The 17,398-nt window shown below is 44.7% G+C and overlaps 1 protein-coding gene and 1 long non-coding RNA gene across 2 annotated transcripts in view; one reads left to right on the forward strand and one right to left on the reverse strand.

The window, feature by feature from the left end:
- The window catches only part of LOC135199813 (uncharacterized), a 255,532-nt gene that overhangs the window by 68,411 nt on the left and 169,723 nt on the right, over positions 1 to 17,398 (forward strand). The window lies entirely within an intron of this gene.
- The window catches only part of LOC135200270 (uncharacterized), a 50,605-nt gene that overhangs the window by 22,918 nt on the left and 10,289 nt on the right, over positions 1 to 17,398 (reverse strand). The window contains exon 2 of the mRNA XM_064228757.1: positions 7,851 to 8,029. Coding sequence (XP_064084827.1) covers positions 7,851 to 8,000 — 150 coding nt within the window. The 5' untranslated portion in view covers positions 8,001 to 8,029. The remainder of the gene's footprint in view (positions 1 to 7,850; positions 8,030 to 17,398) is intronic.

Consider the following 17,398-nt stretch of genomic DNA (forward strand, 5'->3'; position numbering starts at 1 on the left):
ACAACCACCATTGCAGGTGTGTTTTTCATCTCCATTGGAAGGAGAAAAACTGTCGGAGAGAAGTCCCGTCTTCCAGTTCCAAGATCTTCCTTAGGAAAAACTGAAGAGGGCGAAGATGTAGTCTTCCTAGAGAAAGAACTGTTCGAGCGAGGAAAGGGTGCCTAGTAGGCTTAACCATTCCCTCGCCGAAGTTCGTTCTTTCCCTAAGAAGAGAGAGACTTTTTCCAAGCCTCTCACGATTCTCTCTTGCGAAGGAAATACTCGAAAACCCGAGAATCCATCTGAATCCCCAGATAGACCAAGTTCTGTCTGGGAATCAGCTGTGACTTCTCGAGGTTCACGGAGTAGTCCCAACGCCTTTATCAGGTCTAGGGTCAAAGAAAGGTCCTCCAAACACTGTCTCTCTGTTCTGGCCCTGATGAGCCAATCGTCCAAATATAGAGAGATGTTGACGCCTTTGAGGTGAAGAAAGAAACCTCGCCACATTCTTCATCAGGCTTGTGAAGACCTGAGGAGCTGTGGATAGGCGAAACACAAGGCCCTGAACTGAAAGATCCTTCCGACCCCGTCATGAAACGGAGGTACTTCTTCGACGAAGGGTGAATCGGGACATGAAAATAGGCGTCCTGGAGATCCAGCGACACCATCCAATCTCCTTGACGTAACGCCGCAAGGACTGAGGCCGAAGTCTCCATAGAGAACTTCTCCTTTCGAACGAACTTGTTCAGAGCGCTGACATTCTAGAACTGTCTCCAGCCCCCCGAGGCTTTCGCAACCAGGAAAAGCCGATTGTAAAACCCCGGAGAGGTTTTGCTCTAGAACCAGTTCTATAGCTCTTTTGTCCCACATTTGATTCACCATCAGACGAAGAGTATCCCTCAGTACAGGGTCCCTGTATCTGGCTGACAGTTCCCGCGGAATGGTCGTTAGTGGAGGACTGTCTTGGAAGGGGATAAGATATCCCTTCCTTATTATGGACATGGAAGAGGCGTCTGAGTTTATGAGTGACCAGGCATCTGCAAATTCGAGAAGCCTGGCCCCCACTGGTGTTTGGAGGCTGTCTGTCTCACTTCCCTTTCTTCTAAAGGGACGGGAAGGAGCCTTACCTCTCCTCTCAAGACCTCTTCTCTTAGAGGTAGCTCTGGAGAGAGGCCCTCCTCGAAAGGGCTGAACCGTAGAAGTCGGTCCTTTCTTGTCAACAGAAACAAGAGGTCTCTTCTTCCTTGCAGTTTGCAGGAGAAGATCCTGAGTCGCCTTCTCAGTCAGTGATCGAGAAATGTCCTTCACTAACTGAGAAGGAAACAGGAAGTCAGACATGGGAGCGAAAACCAGGGCTGCTCTCTGTGAGGGAGAAACTGCCTTGGTTAGGAATGAACTAAAAAAATACTCCTCTTCTTAAGGAGTACTGCTCCGAAAAGAGAGGATATTTCTCCCGATCTGTCTTGTACCGCCTTGTCAATACAAGCAAGAATACTCAGAATGACTTCTGGGTCAAGACCATCCGAGTCATGAGCTTTCTTAGACATCACCCCAAGGGACCAGTCTAGGAAATTAAACACTTCCAAAATATGGAAGAGTCCCTTGAGGAGATGATCCGTCTCCGAAATCGCCCAAGACACGCGAGCTCCATTCAAAGCGTGTCTCCTTGACGAGTCAACCAAGGTTGTTGAAATCCGCTTCGGCTGCCGCTGGAAGAGAAAGGCCCATGTTCTCCCCAGTTCTGTACCAGAAACCTCTCTTGCCAGAAAGTATGGCTGGAGGCATACAGAAGGTGGTCCTGCCCAGATCCTTCTTAGACAACATCCATTTGTCTAAGGACTGAAGCGCTCTCTTCATAGAGATCGTAGGTCTCATCTTCAGGACCGACGAAGACTTAGGCACAATCGCACTCGAAAACAGAGATCGAGGCGAAGGAGGAGCGGCAGGAGTTAAAGAATCTCCGTATTCTCGTAGAAGAAGGTCAGTCAGAACTTTTATAGTTCGAGACTCCCTTCTCTACCGTCACCCTCTTCTTCCGAATCTCCTTCTCCACCTTGTGGAGAATCGGCCAGAAAAACGAGAGGATCTTCATCCCGTTCTCTCTCTACTGGTGACAAACTCCTACTAGGAGAGGGGCTCATAGAGTGAACCGACTCTCTCTCACGTCTAAAAGAAGTCTCGCGTCTGCTTGACTTCTCGCGCCTGAACAGCTCCTCGCGCTTGGCTGGCGCCTCGCGCTTGTCTGGCGCCTCGCGCTTGTCTGGCGCCTCGCGCTTGTCTGGCGCCTCGCGCTTGTCTTGCGCCTCGCGCTTGGCTGGCGCTTCACGCTTGGCTGGAGCGTGTAGCCTGGCTGGCATCTCGCGCCTGGCTGACGTCTCGCGCTTGTCTGGCGCCTCACGCAACTCCTCGCGCCTGGCTGGCGCCTCGCGCCTGGCTGGCGCCTCAGGCCTGAGCGTATCCTGATCTAGAGCAACTCGCTCGGATAGATCCTGACGTTTGTACGACTCTTCGAGCCTGGAATACGTCCCATGTCTGGCGGACGCTTCACGTCTGGCTGGTGAAAGAAGACGAGACTTCTTTAATAGGAAGTCTAGCGTCCTTCTTGCGAGGGGATTTCCCTCGAAAGAACTCCACCAAAGAGGCAATCTGCTCTTGAACTGCCAGCAATATCCTCTTGGAAGCCACCCCAGCGTCCTCTTCAATAGAAGAAGCAGAGAACTCGGAGGAGTGCGATCCTCAAATACAGCTCTAGGAGGCGTCGAAACCAGCTTAGCCTTCTTGATAGAAGAAGGAGCTTCCTCCGAGAAGCGTTCCGGGCTCGAGTCGAAACGCGCGCTCTTTTCCAATGCCTTTTCAGTGGCCTAGAAAGATCCGTCCTTCCACCCTCGTTTAGGTGAAGGAGAACCGAGGCGACGAGAAACAATCTCGTAGGACGCTTCTATTTGAGCGGTCCTGAGCAGACTGTAACGAAACAGAACCTGCTGAAGGGACGCCTGACCGTTGGGGATTCCCCACAACCTCCGTACGACTTTCGACTTTCCTACTCCTCTGGGTATGTGAGTTTGGAAGAGGTCTAGGCCTGGGAGCATCGCAGGGACGGTCAGACGCCCCCTCCACAACACTGGGAACACTCACTTCACTTTGTAAATCACAATCACTAGCCTTACTTTGCATGGCCGCCATCTTTGTCTTCATTTTGCCGAAGAGTAGCCTTCAGATTGGCGATTTTAGAAGCCGAATCCGAATGCAAAGCCTGTGAGGATTCAGATACATAGGGAGAATCATATTCATTAACAAAAGGAGAGTTAGACTCAGAAAAGGCTCAATAGGCCTTGTACTCACACTCTCTTGTGCAGCCCGTCTAATCCTATCCCTCTCTAACTTCTTCAAGTAAGAAGTTAGAGTCTTCCATTCATTAGCATCCAACTTTTCACACTCAATACAGGTGTTAGCCAAAGAACAGTCAAACCCCTACATTTACGACATAAACAGTGTGAGGATCAACCGAAGCGCCTTCGGTATCCTCACCTTGCAGCCCTACATTCACACACACTCTCACACTAACACTTGAATCAGACATTCTATTAGAAAAATCAAAAGCAAGTCCAAATCCAGTCCACAGTAGCGAATGCCAAAACAACGCTCCAGTACGTCACCAAGAAATCCAATAAAGATGATCAATAAAGTCTTGAAAAGCGAAGGTCCCAGTCAGGAGGTAGTAACAACAATGTTGATACCACCGGCGACAGAGAAAATATGATAGAAACGGGAATGGTTCCTAGTCCTGCCGCCCAGGGCAGGCAGGTAAGATCACCTGACCTACCGGTAGCTATGTATATATCTGACAGGTAAGTTCATTGTATGAAATAAAATTTTATATACACTTACCAAGTTATTACATAGCTAATTATTCCCCACTCGGCAGCAAAATTTCAAATTCACAGGAAGCCTTCGAAAGCTCAGTGTAGGTACAAGGTGCCACCCACTAACGGCAATATATTGTGGCGGGATCACAAGCTTAATAAACAAGTGGCAAATCCCCCCCCCCCCCCCCCCCCCACCCCCCACATAAACCTAATCACTCCAGCTGCCAAACCCACCCTCAGTCACACTTTCCTCTTTACACTACAGAATACAAGCAGGACAATTGACCTATAGCTACACACAGAACACAAAAAAAACAAAACACATGTACTCAACCAACTCCAGATACTCCAGACCAATACAACACAACAGCAAAAAGGAACACAACAATAAAACAGGAACACAACCACAACCCAACAACAATACACCCAAAGACCACAACCCCACAACTCAACAACAAACAAGGAACACAACCACAACCCAAAAACACAGCAAACAACCAAGGAACACAACCACAACCTCACACATACAAAAACTTCACCAACTAAAACAAAAGACCAATGCACAAATAATTACCAACACAAAAAAAAAAAAAAAAAGCAACACACACACCCACTAACAACACCAACAACAAATCTCAACCACAACAACTCGCATATAATCCAACAAGAACTCACATACAACTCAACAAAAACCTCACAGCACAATTCCTAAGCAACCAATATCAAACCCAACAACAATCAGCAACAAACCAATAACATACTACTTAAATAACTTTACCAATCCCTCAACACTTTCCACAGACCGCTGTCAACACTACTGATTATCACAGCCTCTGACTAAAGACTGACCAAAAACTCACTCAAAACACAGGACTCTGATCTCTAACAGCACCAGCAGAAAACCCAGAACTCACCAACAGCCAATCCAATCGTTAACCATCCAACTCAGCCAACATGCAACACTCCCACCACAAAAGAAATATATTTGTTCATTTACTAAAGATTTTTTTTTATTTTATATATTACATAAAAAAATTAAATGCATCATCACATATACCCCAAAGCAAAGCCTAAAGCAAAGTAATAATAAAAGTGCAAAAAAAAAAAGAATAGTAAAGGAAAGAAAATACATGTATTGTGTCACAGTTAAATACTAAGGGTACCATGTTGTCATTAGTCATACATCACACTACCACTTGCACAACTCTAAAATCCCCACCACAAATTCAACAACCATAATCCCTACTCTTACATCCCTAATGCCAAAGATGGTAAATGTCTCACTCAGGTATTTGATTGCTTTATACTGCCAACATTTATCTATATATACAGTATTGATGAATGGAAAAGGACTGTGAAGCATTAATAAAATGAAAAATACAGAAATACACAAATGAATAACAATCAGTTACAAAGCACTGTACACTGGTTGAAATGTTATTTAGAAAGCAAGAAAATGTTACAGGAACTTAAATCTCGATATATGAAAAGGCAAATTTGTTAGTGAAGCTATTAAAAAATAATAGCAGCATTACAATGGGTAAGAATTCTCCAATGAAAACCATGGAAAAAAAAAATTTTAATTAAAGAATGTCAAAAAAGGAACTTCTAAGTGCATTCTGATACCTGTGCCTTTCAAATAATTAATAACTTATGTATAGGCAAGAGTCAAGTGCCATAAGGGTTTTAATAATAATGATTGAAATAGGCAAAACCTCTACTTCTCTGTTTCTACATGTTTAGAATAAACATTAGTAAAAACTCTTTGACAGATCATGACTCTTAAGAAAGTTATTTTGGTTTTTTGCCACCAACTATTTAACTTTTTGCCTCAAATAAGAGAAAAATACAGTCCCAAAGGATATTAAAAGTTACATGTTATATACTTCAAACTGACATTTTTTCCTTGTATAAAATTAATAATGAAAATGTGGCCACTACTAGTGGTTTATTCTAATGATTACATACTATATAAAAAAATCAGTTAAATATTTTCCTTGGTTTTCACAGAGATAAAAACATTTCCATGCACTTTAGGTTCTTTTTTGTGATTAAATAAAATTCTACATGTAAGATTTGAAATTTTTGTAAGAGGTGAGCAATCCTGCCAATACAATATTTAATAAATGTAGGATTTTGTACATTTTTAAGCAAAGCAGTACTCCCCTTGACAGACTTCATGCATAATTGGAGAGAAATGCATCCACTAGACTGGTACATTAGTAGCTGCATGCCAAGATATTTCTTCAAGGGAGTTGGTTAAGGGATCCTTTAACTTCTTTCTCTTCATTTTTTACTTTTCTTCTATCACAGCAGTCGAAGAGAGTTGGATCTCTGTCGTCATCTACTACCACATCTCCCTACTCCGTCATCTATTACCACCACATCTCCCTACTCCGTCATCTATTACCACATCTCCCTACTCCTTGCATCAATTGCCACTTTCAAAAATACATTATTAACTTTACTTCTTGAGAAGACAAGTCCCTATGGTCCTTGACCTGTTCTGGTTTCCAAAAGCTAATCAGTGAATATCATAAAGGTGCCACTCGCAAAGTTTTTGGCATTTGGCTCCTAAACTGTGATTTGTACTGGCTATAAATGACAAGTTTAAAATGAAACTATTCCAATTTTTACCACACAAAATTTATTTTTTTCTTTTAGAATAGACCCATCATTCCTATAAAAATGATTGCCATGGACACAATTGAGCTCTCAGTATTTACCTACAACTACAAAGCAACTGATGGCACATACTGTGGCTTTACTGGATTCTTTAGTTTAAATAAGATCAGACTAATCATTCAGATATTCAAAGACTATGATAGTGAGCTGGATATGAATGATGGGTTTATTATAAAAATTCAATATTTAGGTACAACAGACTCTATAATAATACTTAAATATAAAATGTTACCCTAGCACGTCAATGCACCAGGAATTGAAAATGTTTGCATTTTTTAAACCAAGGTGTTCATGTCCACTAGCAGCAGACAAACATTCAATAAATAACATTCTTTTAATTACATTATTAAAGAAAAAACTTTTCCTTACTTTATTCCCCTGAAATTACAACATACCTAAGAAAATAAAAATCTGAGAACTTTAGGACATAAATTTCCCATTACTACCAGCTATCTAAAGCTTATATATAGTGCTTCCCTTTACTTAGACAGAACTCACTGGCACAGATTTGAAAATGTTAATATTTATTTTAGAAAGCATATCCTGTTAACTGAAAAAAAATTTGAATTTGCCATAAAGCCTGTAAACTAATACTACCTCCTATGTATCACAGGATTCACTGGCATCAAGCTATACCTAGACTATTTCAAATGACATTTAAGCAGTTTGCATTTTGGTTCCTTCATTACTAAGGATGTGTGCATCTCTAATTTTCGGTGGTCATGAAGTCCCAATTCTCAAAGAAAAAACTAAAATATTGAGATCTTGCTAAATGCAGCATGAGTTTTGGAAAAGCATGCCATAACTTAAGTAGAATGATCCAAGCATCCCAAAGTCCTTACAAAGACTATGGAAAAGTCTTAGTGTGTGGCTTGAGAATATTTCACATAAAAACTTGTGTATGGTAAAATTATGTATGAAAAAACATTCAGCCTTGAACACAATTTTGTAGGAGTTAAGAAGAGTGAGTTAAACATAGAAAGGACAAAAATGAGAAACATCCACTGCATGCAACGAGATTATGTCAATCAAAGGTTGTCAAGCACATGGTTTGATTAGGAGGAATGGTTAATCCACACTTGTCAACTAAATAATATTAACAAAAGTAAGTAAAAATGAAAAGTGTTTTGTTCTAGCATTGTCATACTTCAGAAATATTACCCAAGAAAGTACAAATCTGTGATACTTAGCCATGAATTCAGCAAGATGAAAACTATAGCATATTTTTCAACATTCATACATCAACAAATCTACATTACTACTTAAAAGAACAAACTAATTTGAGCAACCACTTTTACCAAAGGAACGTTAAAGACTTACAGTAATGTAATAGTTGCATCGATCTCCTTTACAACACTCTGCACATTTCCAGTCTTTCCACCAAATGCGAACACAGTTGGCCATGTACTTGTTTATCGTAGCGGTGCACTCATCTATTGAGGCACATCTCTTGCTAATGTAGTACTGCATGGGAGCACCAATTTCCCAATATGGTGTACCTGGAAACAAAACAAAATATTACCATTGTACAACCTCAAATGTGCAAAAGAGTTGACACAAGAAGTAAGTACATTAGATACAAAACCTGTCTAGCAAACACTAAACCATTTCTTGATTACAAAATTATAAAAACTTTTAAGATAGAATTAACTTTTTTCAATGTTTAACTACTGTTACAATTAGTTTACATCTTTGTGCTGTTAGGTACAATCAGCATTCATAATAACTAAACAAAAGAATGGCATTTGGTTGACCCAGAGGGTTTTCTGTAATCACCTGTTTCTCACCATATAGTGCTGGAATGTTCTTGTAAGAATTCTTTATGACCACCCACTAAGATGTGGGGAGGCTGGGTGCCTTTCCACATTAACCCTTAAACGCCGAAGCGGTATTTTAAAAATCGTCTCCCGTATGCCGGCGGCGTTTGCGAGTGAGCGCTGAAGCGCAAAATGATATTGTTATGATACAATAAAGTTTGTTCATACTGACCTGGCAGATATATATATATAGCTGTATTCTCTGAAGTCCGACAGAATTTCAAAACTTACGACACACGTAGTGGGAGGCCAGGTGGTTATTACCCATTCCCTCCGCTGGGAGGCGGGTATCAGGAACCATTCCCATTTTCTATTCAGATTTTCTAGTGCCACTGTCTCCTGAGGGGAGGTGGGTGGACACTTTGAATATATATATCTGCCAGGTAAGTATGAACAAACTTTATTGTATCATAACAATATCATTTTGTTCATGAGACTTACCTGTCAGATATATATATAGCTGAATCACACCTTTGGAGGTGGGAAGAGACAGAATAGGATTTAGGAAACAAATACATGTACGTAAATGATTGACATCTTGGTTCCTTACGTGTTAGCATAGCTGACTTCGTGATTACTGTCACCCAAGTCTGCTTCTGCTTTACTAGTCTCTCCAGCAAGGTAGAGACCTATATAGCTGGTGAGTTCTAGATGATCTGCCAACTGGGGCGTGACCACAATGCGACTAGACCATTTGACCATACTATGAGGGCAATGAAGCAATAAACCACCACCTGACCAAAACTAGCAAAAGTTAAGGTAGCCTATCTTAAGCTAAAGACTGGGAAGTCTGCCTCTGGCGGCCGACCCAACAACCATAAACACAATAAAATTAAAATCTCCTCCTAACCATTTTCTACAGGATAGGATGAGTGCTACTTCCTGCCCCCAAAATTGTGTCAGCGGAAACGTATGGCCCTAGCGAACAGCAGTTCTCGTATGTCGTCTTCACGTACCGCAGGTAGTGTGAAGCGAACGCCGAGTTGCTCCGCCAAAAGGTGGCACCCAGGAAGTCACTGAGTGCCTTATTCTTTTGGAAAGCTACAGAGGTTGCGATAGCTCTCACTTCATGCGCATTCACTTTTAACAATTTCAGATCACTATCCTTACAAGATGAATGAGCCTCCTTGATGGTGTCTCTCAAAAAGAACGCCAGAGCATTCTTAGACATCGGCAATTCTGGCCTTCTTACCGAACACCACAAGTTGCTTGAAGGACCTCGACATTGCTTCGTCTTCCACAAATAAAATTTGAGAGCCCTGATAGGGCACAGGACTCTCTCTGGCTCTCGTCCAATAATTTCAGCCATCCCCTTGATCTCAAAGCTCTTGGGCCAAGGGTTGGACGGGTTTTCATTTTTAGCTAGAAACGTTGGGCTCAATGAACAAACAACATTATGCCCTTTAAAACCAACATGCTTGCTGATGGCTTAAATTTTGCTAACTCTCTTCGCCGTCGCCAGAGCAGTTAGGAAAATAGCCTTTCTGGTAACGTCCCTCAGAGATGAAGCATGGAGAGGTTCGAACGGACTGGACATCAGGAACTTCAATACCACGTCCAAGTTCCAGGAAGGCAGCTTAGGCTGAGCTACCTTCGTGGTCTCAAAGGATCTTAAGAGATCGTGAAGGTCCTTGTTATTAGCTAAGTCCAGGCCTCTGTGCCTAAAGACTGCCGACAACACACTCCTGTAGCCTTTTATTGTCGGGACTGCCAGCTTTAAATCATTCCTTAGATAAAGGAGGAAGTCTGCTATTTGATTCACAGAGGTCGTGGTAGAGGAAATGCCCTTCTTTCTACACCAACTCCTGAAAGTGGCCCACTTCGATTGGTACACTGCAAGAGAGGAAGCTCTCCTTGCATTGGCAATAGCTCTTGCCACTGGTCTTGAAAAACCTCTCGCTCTGGCCAACTTTTCGATAGTCTGAACACAGTCAGACTCAGAGCGGAGAGGTTTTTGTGGTACCTCTCGAAGTGGGGCTGTCTGAGTAGATCTATCCTCAAGGGTAACGTCCTTGGGAAGTCTACTAAGAAGGTCATGACCTCTGTGAACCATTCTTTCGCAGGCCAAAGCGGGGCGATCAACGTCATTCTCATCCCTTCCGACGCTGCAAACTTCCTCATGACTTCTCCCAAGATCTTGAACAGGGGAAAGGCATAAAGGTCCATCCCTGTCCAATCCCAGAGAAGGGCATCTATCGCTACTGCTCCTGGATCCTCAAGATCGCATCGAGATCCTCAAGTTCGCATCGAGATCCTCCTTGTCTTCCCAGTTTTCCGCCAGGAAAAACAGGAGAGGTCTGAGGTGCAGTCTCCCCAGGGAAACAAACTTCTCCAGCAAGGAAATGGTCCCCAGCAGACTCATCCATTCCCTCACCGAGCATGTTTCCTTCCCCAGGAAGGCTGACACTTTGTCTAAGCCTTGCTGCTGACGTCCCTGGGACGTAAAAGCTCGAAAAGCCACTGAATCCATCTGAATCCCCAAATACACAATGGACTGCGTCGGGGTCAGATAGGACTTTTCGAAGTTTACCAGAAGTCCCAGGGACTTTACCAAATCCAACATCGTGTAAAGGTCCTTCAGACACTTGGCCTTCGAAGAGGTTTGAATAAGCCAGTCGTCTAAATATAGAGAGATCCTTACGTTCGAAAGATGAAGCCATCTCGCCACATTCTTCATCAAAATCGTGAAGATCATCGGGGCTGTGCTTAACCCGAAGCAAAGAGCCCTGAATTGAAAAACTTTCCCCTTCAGGACAAACCGCAGGTACTTCATCGACTGAGGATGGATAGGAACGTGATAATAAGTGTCCTGAAGGTCTAAGGACACCATCCAGTCGCCTGGTCTTAAGGCTCCTAGAACTGACTGAGGCGTTTCCATCTTGAACTTCTGCTTTTCCACAAAAAGCTTCAATCTGCTGACATCTAATACTGGTCGCCATCCTCCCGACTGTTTCGGTACCAGGAACAACCTGTTGTAGAAGCCTGGGGATTCCAGATCTAGGACCTGGTCCACAGCCCTCTTTTTGAGCATTTGCTCGAGCAGATCGTACAGAATCTGCTGCTTCTCCCGATGGTAAGAAGGTGACAGATCCCTGGGTGTCGTGCACAGCGGAGGCGGTTTGATGAAAGGGATCTTGTATCCTCGCTCGATGACATCGAGGGACCAGCTGTCCGTCTCTCTCTCTCTCCAGGCTCTTGCAAATAAACAAAGCCTGGCTCCGACTGGTGTCTGAAGGACTGACGTCTTACTTTTTACCCCTGATCTTGGAAGGGGCTCTGCCTCTGGGAAGACCTCTTCCTCGAGGAGACGATCTTGAGGAAGCTCCCCCTCGAAAGGACTTCTGCTTCTTGGAAGCTTGCCCTAGCGTAGAAGTCGAAGGGACTGCCGGACGTCTGGAAGACTGGGCTAGAAGGTCTTGTGTAGCCTTCTCCTGCAGGCTGATGGCTAGATCTTTGATCATAGACTGGGGGAAAAGATGGCTCGAAAGAGGGGCGAACAGCAACTCTGCCCTCTGAGAGGGAGAAACAGACTTCGCAGTAAAGTTGCAGTACAAAGCTCTCTTTTTCAAGAGCCCTGTACAGAGGTGCGAAGCCAGCTCCTCCGAACCATCCCTGACGGCCTTGTTCATACACGCTAGCACGCTGGACAGCTCCCCCAGACTAATCGAGTCTGGACTCCGTGACTGTACATCAAGGACTCCCAAAAACCAGTCCAAAAAGTTAAAAACTTCCATCGTCCGAAACAGTCCCTTTAGATGGTGATCCAACTCAGACACGACACCTTCGCCGATGAAAGGAGAGACCTCCTTGGAGCGTCAACTAAGCTTGCAAAGTCGCCTTGAGCAGAGGAAGGAACCCTCAACCCAACGTCCTCCCGTCTCATACCACATCCCTGCTTTGCCATTGAGTCTCGACGGAGGCAGGGCAAAGGAAGTCTTGCCTTGGGCCTTTCTCGAATCCATCCAGTCATGGACCTTCTTGAAGGCTCTCTTTGTCGAAAGGGAAGTCTTCATTTTCACAAATCCCGGCGATTTACTGGATTTGGAAGAGGATAACAGTGAAGGAGGAGAGCGAGGGGCCGAGGGTTGAAACTTGTCTCCAAACGAAGCACGAAGAAGGCGGGCCAAGACCTGGTAGTCTGAAGAAGACGATGTCAAAGGCTGCTCTTCATCTACTGCCTCCGTCGAACTGCTTACTTCTCCCTCTTCTACAGGAGTAACAGACGAATCCACAGAATGGAGAGGTTTAAGACATTTAGACCCAACTCTCAAGAGAGATCTACGCTTCGAAGAAGAACTCTCCGTACAAGGCTGGACGTCTTTCACAACAGCCTCCGAAGCATCTGGCAGAACTGCAAAGGCAACGTCTTGATGAGCATCTTGACGAGCGTCTTGACGAGCGTCCTGATGAGTGTCCAGGCGTCGGCGAGCGTCCAAACAAGCGTCCCGACGAGCGTCCGTATGAGAGTCCTGAAAAGCGTCCAGCTGGGCGTCCTGACGAGCAGTCCGACGAGCGTCCCAACAGGCGTCCTGACAAGCGTCTTGACGATCCCTTTGGTGAGAAGTAGTAGCTTGAGAAGCATCAAGCTTAGCAGCTCGAGGAGGGTCCTGCCTCACAGCAGACAGAGCGTCATGCTTAGCAGCATACGGAGCGTCACAAAGGGACGAGAGAGGAGCGTCTTGGCGAGAAGGAAGACGATCCCTGCTGCGATGAGCATAAAGGTCTTCCTCCCTCTCAACAGACGAGAGTTTGGGGAGACGCTCATCGTGCCCTCTAGACAAATGCTGGGGTGCAAAACGAAATCCAGAGGGCGACGAAACAGGTGAAAGAGACGAGCGAGGAGAAGGTGAGAGGGACTGCCTGGACCTCTTGATAGGCAGTCTGGCATCCTTCCTACGACGACGCACGCGGCTCTGTTTCTCTCTCCGCCAGCAACGAAGCTAATTGTTGCTGCATAGAAAGGAGCATCTTCTTGGTAGGAGAAGACTCCTTCTCAGGGGAAGGGCTGATCCTGTGGGAAACGAGGGGCGAGGGGGCGCCTTCTTCCTTCTCACAGGAACAGCAACAGCTCTCTCCCTGGAGCAACTGGGGCGCTCAACAGCGTCATCCTCGGATGACGTCCTGGTCCTCTTCTGCGGTGGAAAAGCGTCAAAATCCGGAGAAGACCGCAAAACATCTGGAGAAAAAGGACGTGAAGCGTCCTCCTCTCTGAAGCTTCTCTTCAAGGGGCGAGAGTCCTTCCGAGAACTCCACTCCTTGTGGGGGGGGACGCTTCGGAGGACGAGCAATCCTTCAGAATACGTGCACAAGCACGCTCCTTGGCAGCCTGGGAAGCGTCAACAGGTCCTGCCGAAGGGACGCCAGATCGGTGGGGAGCCCCCGTAACCCTCCTTCGGGTTTCGACATGCCCACTCCCTGATTCCTGGGAGTCCAACAGAGGTCCAGGCCTAGAGGCATTATGGGGCCGATCTGACGGCCCCTCCACAACAGTAGGGGCACTATCACTGCACTTCACTGCACCAGTCTCCAAGGCGAGCACTTTGGATTCTAGATTACGGAGAGAATCCAAAATCACAGAAAGGGCATTACCCTCCACAGACACAATCTCAGGGCCCGAAGGCAACACCACAGGGTTAGGAGAAGCAAAGTCTACTGGAGGGTTAGCAGGAGAAATATTACTGCCCTGACGTCTACTGCCTGATACACTCCTGGAGGAAGACCTCCTGATCCTGTCACGCTCTAACTTGCGTACATAGGAATCATACGTCTTCCAACCTGAATCAGACAAACTTTCACACTCCTTACATCGGTCATTTATTAAACACACATGTCCCCTACAACTCGTGCATACAGTGTGGGGATCTACTGAAGCCTTCGGTAGCCTCACCTTACACTCATCCATACAACATACTCTGACACTAGCAGAACTAGAACCAGACATCTTAGTTAAAGGAAAAATCAAAGCCAAAATCAAAACAGTCCACAATAGCATGTGCCTAGCCACAAATCCAAAGTCAAAAACCAAAAGACAATCAGGATACTTATGTGACAACGAAGTTTACAAAATCCAAAGGCGGAGGTACTGAAAACAGGTGTTGACAGTACCGGCGACAGAGAAAATCTGAATAGAAAATGGGAATGGTTCCTGATACCCGCCTCCCAGCGGCAGGAATGGGTACTAACCACCTGGCCTCCCACTACATGTGTCGTAAGTTTTGAAATTCCGTCGGACTTCAGAGAATACAGCTATATATATATCTGACAGGTAAGTCTCATGAACAAACATAATTTTTATGTATGATACTTACCTGGCAGGTATATATATAGCTGATTGACACATTTGGAGGTGGGTCAAAGACAGCAACATCGTTGGAGTTTAAAAATAATAAAAAATAATAAATATTATTCTACTCCTTGGTTCCTTACCTGCTAAGGTAGCTGACTTTATAGGTCCTGCCTCTGAGCCTGCTCTACCTTAGTAGCTCTCAACTAGGACGTGACCTATTTGTTGAAGGAGCTCAAAAAGGATCTGACAACTGGACGTGACCAATGTGTTGACAGAAACCCTAGCCCTCTCTTACCACGGGCATTCATGCTAGGACTTATTAGACCACCTGAACAACACACACACCAACACTAACAACCTAACATCATAGACTGAAGAGGGTATATACCCTCTCAGTCAACCATAAAAACACTATAGAATGGAATGGAATATGAAATTTAGGCTTGAAGCCAAGCACTGGAATCCATAGGGATTATTCAGCGCTATAATGAAACTGGTTTGACATGAATATTTATGTTGATGATTTTATAAACTAAATAAATACAGGCGATTTTAAAATTATGATAAAAACGGATATCCGTCATAAAAATTATAAAAACACTATAACCTAATTAAAAAAGCCTAGCATGTTAGTAGGTTATGGGGTGGAAAGTCTTTTGCCCAATACTGCACCTGAGGACACATACGGGCCCAACGTTTGACAGTTGTCAAAAGTTGTCTTGACGTCTCTTAAATAATGGGAGGCAAAAACTGAATTGGTACTCCAATATGTCGTCTCTATTATTTCCTTGAGGGCCATATTTTTCTTGAACGCCAAGGACGCAGCTACCGCTCTAACTTCGTGCGCCTTGACTTTAAGTAGTCCGAAGTTTTCCTCTTGGCAAAGCATGTGCTTCTTTAATCAATTCTCTGAGAAAAAAGGCGATAGCATTTTTCGTCAAGGGTCTATTTGGCTCTTTCACTGATCACCAAAGGGATCCTGAGGTCCCTCTAATATCTTTGGTTCTTTCAACGTAATAACGCAAAGCCCTTACTGGACAAAGAACCACTTCCTGTTCCTGACCCACAAGGTCGGAAAGACCCATAATTTCAAAGGATCTTGGCCAAGGATTAGATGGGCTTTCATTCTTGGCCAAGAAATCCTCCTGGAAAGTGCACACTGCCTTGTTGTGTTTCCAGCCTATTTCTTTACTGATTGTCTGAAGTTCGCTAATTCTTTTAGCCGTAGCTATGCCAACTAAGAAGATGGTCTTCTTTGAGACATCTCTCAAAGATGCATTTCTTAGAGGCTCGAACTTGTTAGTAACTAAAAACTTCCGGACAATATCTAAATTCCAAGAAGGGGCTCTGCATTGACGCTCCTTCTTCGTCTCAAAAGACCTGAGGAGGTCTCTAAGATCCAAGTTATTGGAATGTTTAAGCCTCTGTGTCTGAACACAGCGGCCAGCATACTCCTGTACCCCTTGACAGTTTGATTCAACAAACCTACTTCCTTCTTCAAATACAGGAGGAAGTGTCTCGCATTCTCCTATCCCAATGCAGCCAAGTTCTTCTTCTCGGTAGTGGATAGGACACCGACACTCCATGGTGGGTGTCGATGGTATGGGTACTGGGACAAGCTATTAGGACGAAGTAATGATTGATCTAGAACAACCGAACTAAGTCCACAGCGTAGTTCGTAACTGACTTGGGCGCTCTGACAGCTGCCGACTGACTGCGTTCAGTAGTGAGGCAAGTTGTCCAAGCATCTGAGCAAGTCACGTGACCTTCGCCCTTTAAAGGGTTATGCCGAGAGACCAAACAAATCGTGTATTTGTTTGTCACCGATGCCGGATGGCGAGGTAATGATTCTCTTAAGGCATGTGCCCAACAGGCGAAAGTCAATTGCCTTCTAGAGACCGAGGTCCCTGATGGCAAGACATTCTCATAGTAATTGAATCTCAGCTAAGGAGAAACAACACTATGTGCCATTGAAGACGAAGGTGGACAGTGAATGCAACCTACGTCTTCACAGCCGAATCGAGAGAAGGATTCTCAAGATTCTAAACCTGTGCTTACAAATGACTGAAAACGCTAACCTCTATTTCATTGCTGTCCGGTGAGGAGTCGTAGTTGCAATGAAAGCAGGGCGTTCTTCAGTAATGAAAACACAGGGAAGTACTGCCTGAAGAACTGCTTCTCATGGGCTAAACATTTGGAAGTAGAGCTGGAAGGTCGGGGAGTAGGCGATGTCTTTCGATACATCTCTTAATTCGGGGTGAACAATGAACAATTGCACACCTACGAATACGAGATATTTTGAAGACAAACTCAGATGTCTGAAGAAATCATTCCGCATTATTGCAGTGCGATGCAGCGGGAGACTAGTACCGACTTCTGTTACCGTGCGGTAAACAGAAAGATGAAAGAGTCCAAGAGATATCTCTGTTGAAAATTCTCGCAATGTCGAAGGCGAAGAAATCAAGCGTCACAGCAGTAGATGGTTATTCATGTATGCGAGAATCCCCGTTAATCAGAGACCTAAGTCCGTGATTGTTGGGCAGAGATACGGTTCGGTAGTCAATCATTGCGGGGGAGAGAGACATAACCGACCGCGCATCTCAGAGAGCCAGCTGGTATACTGAGCTGCTATCGACTCTGAGCAGCCCAATACACAGTTAGCTCTCGCTGACTCATCATCCTGAGTTGCCAGGTAATCCCTTCCACGAAGGAATGCATTCAGCTAGAACCATCGAGCATAAAAAAAATACGCTCGAGCAATTATA

The sequence above is a fragment of the Macrobrachium nipponense genome, chromosome 26, assembly GCF_015104395.2.
Source record: "Macrobrachium nipponense isolate FS-2020 chromosome 26, ASM1510439v2, whole genome shotgun sequence".
NCBI lineage: Eukaryota > Metazoa > Arthropoda > Malacostraca > Decapoda > Palaemonidae > Macrobrachium > Macrobrachium nipponense.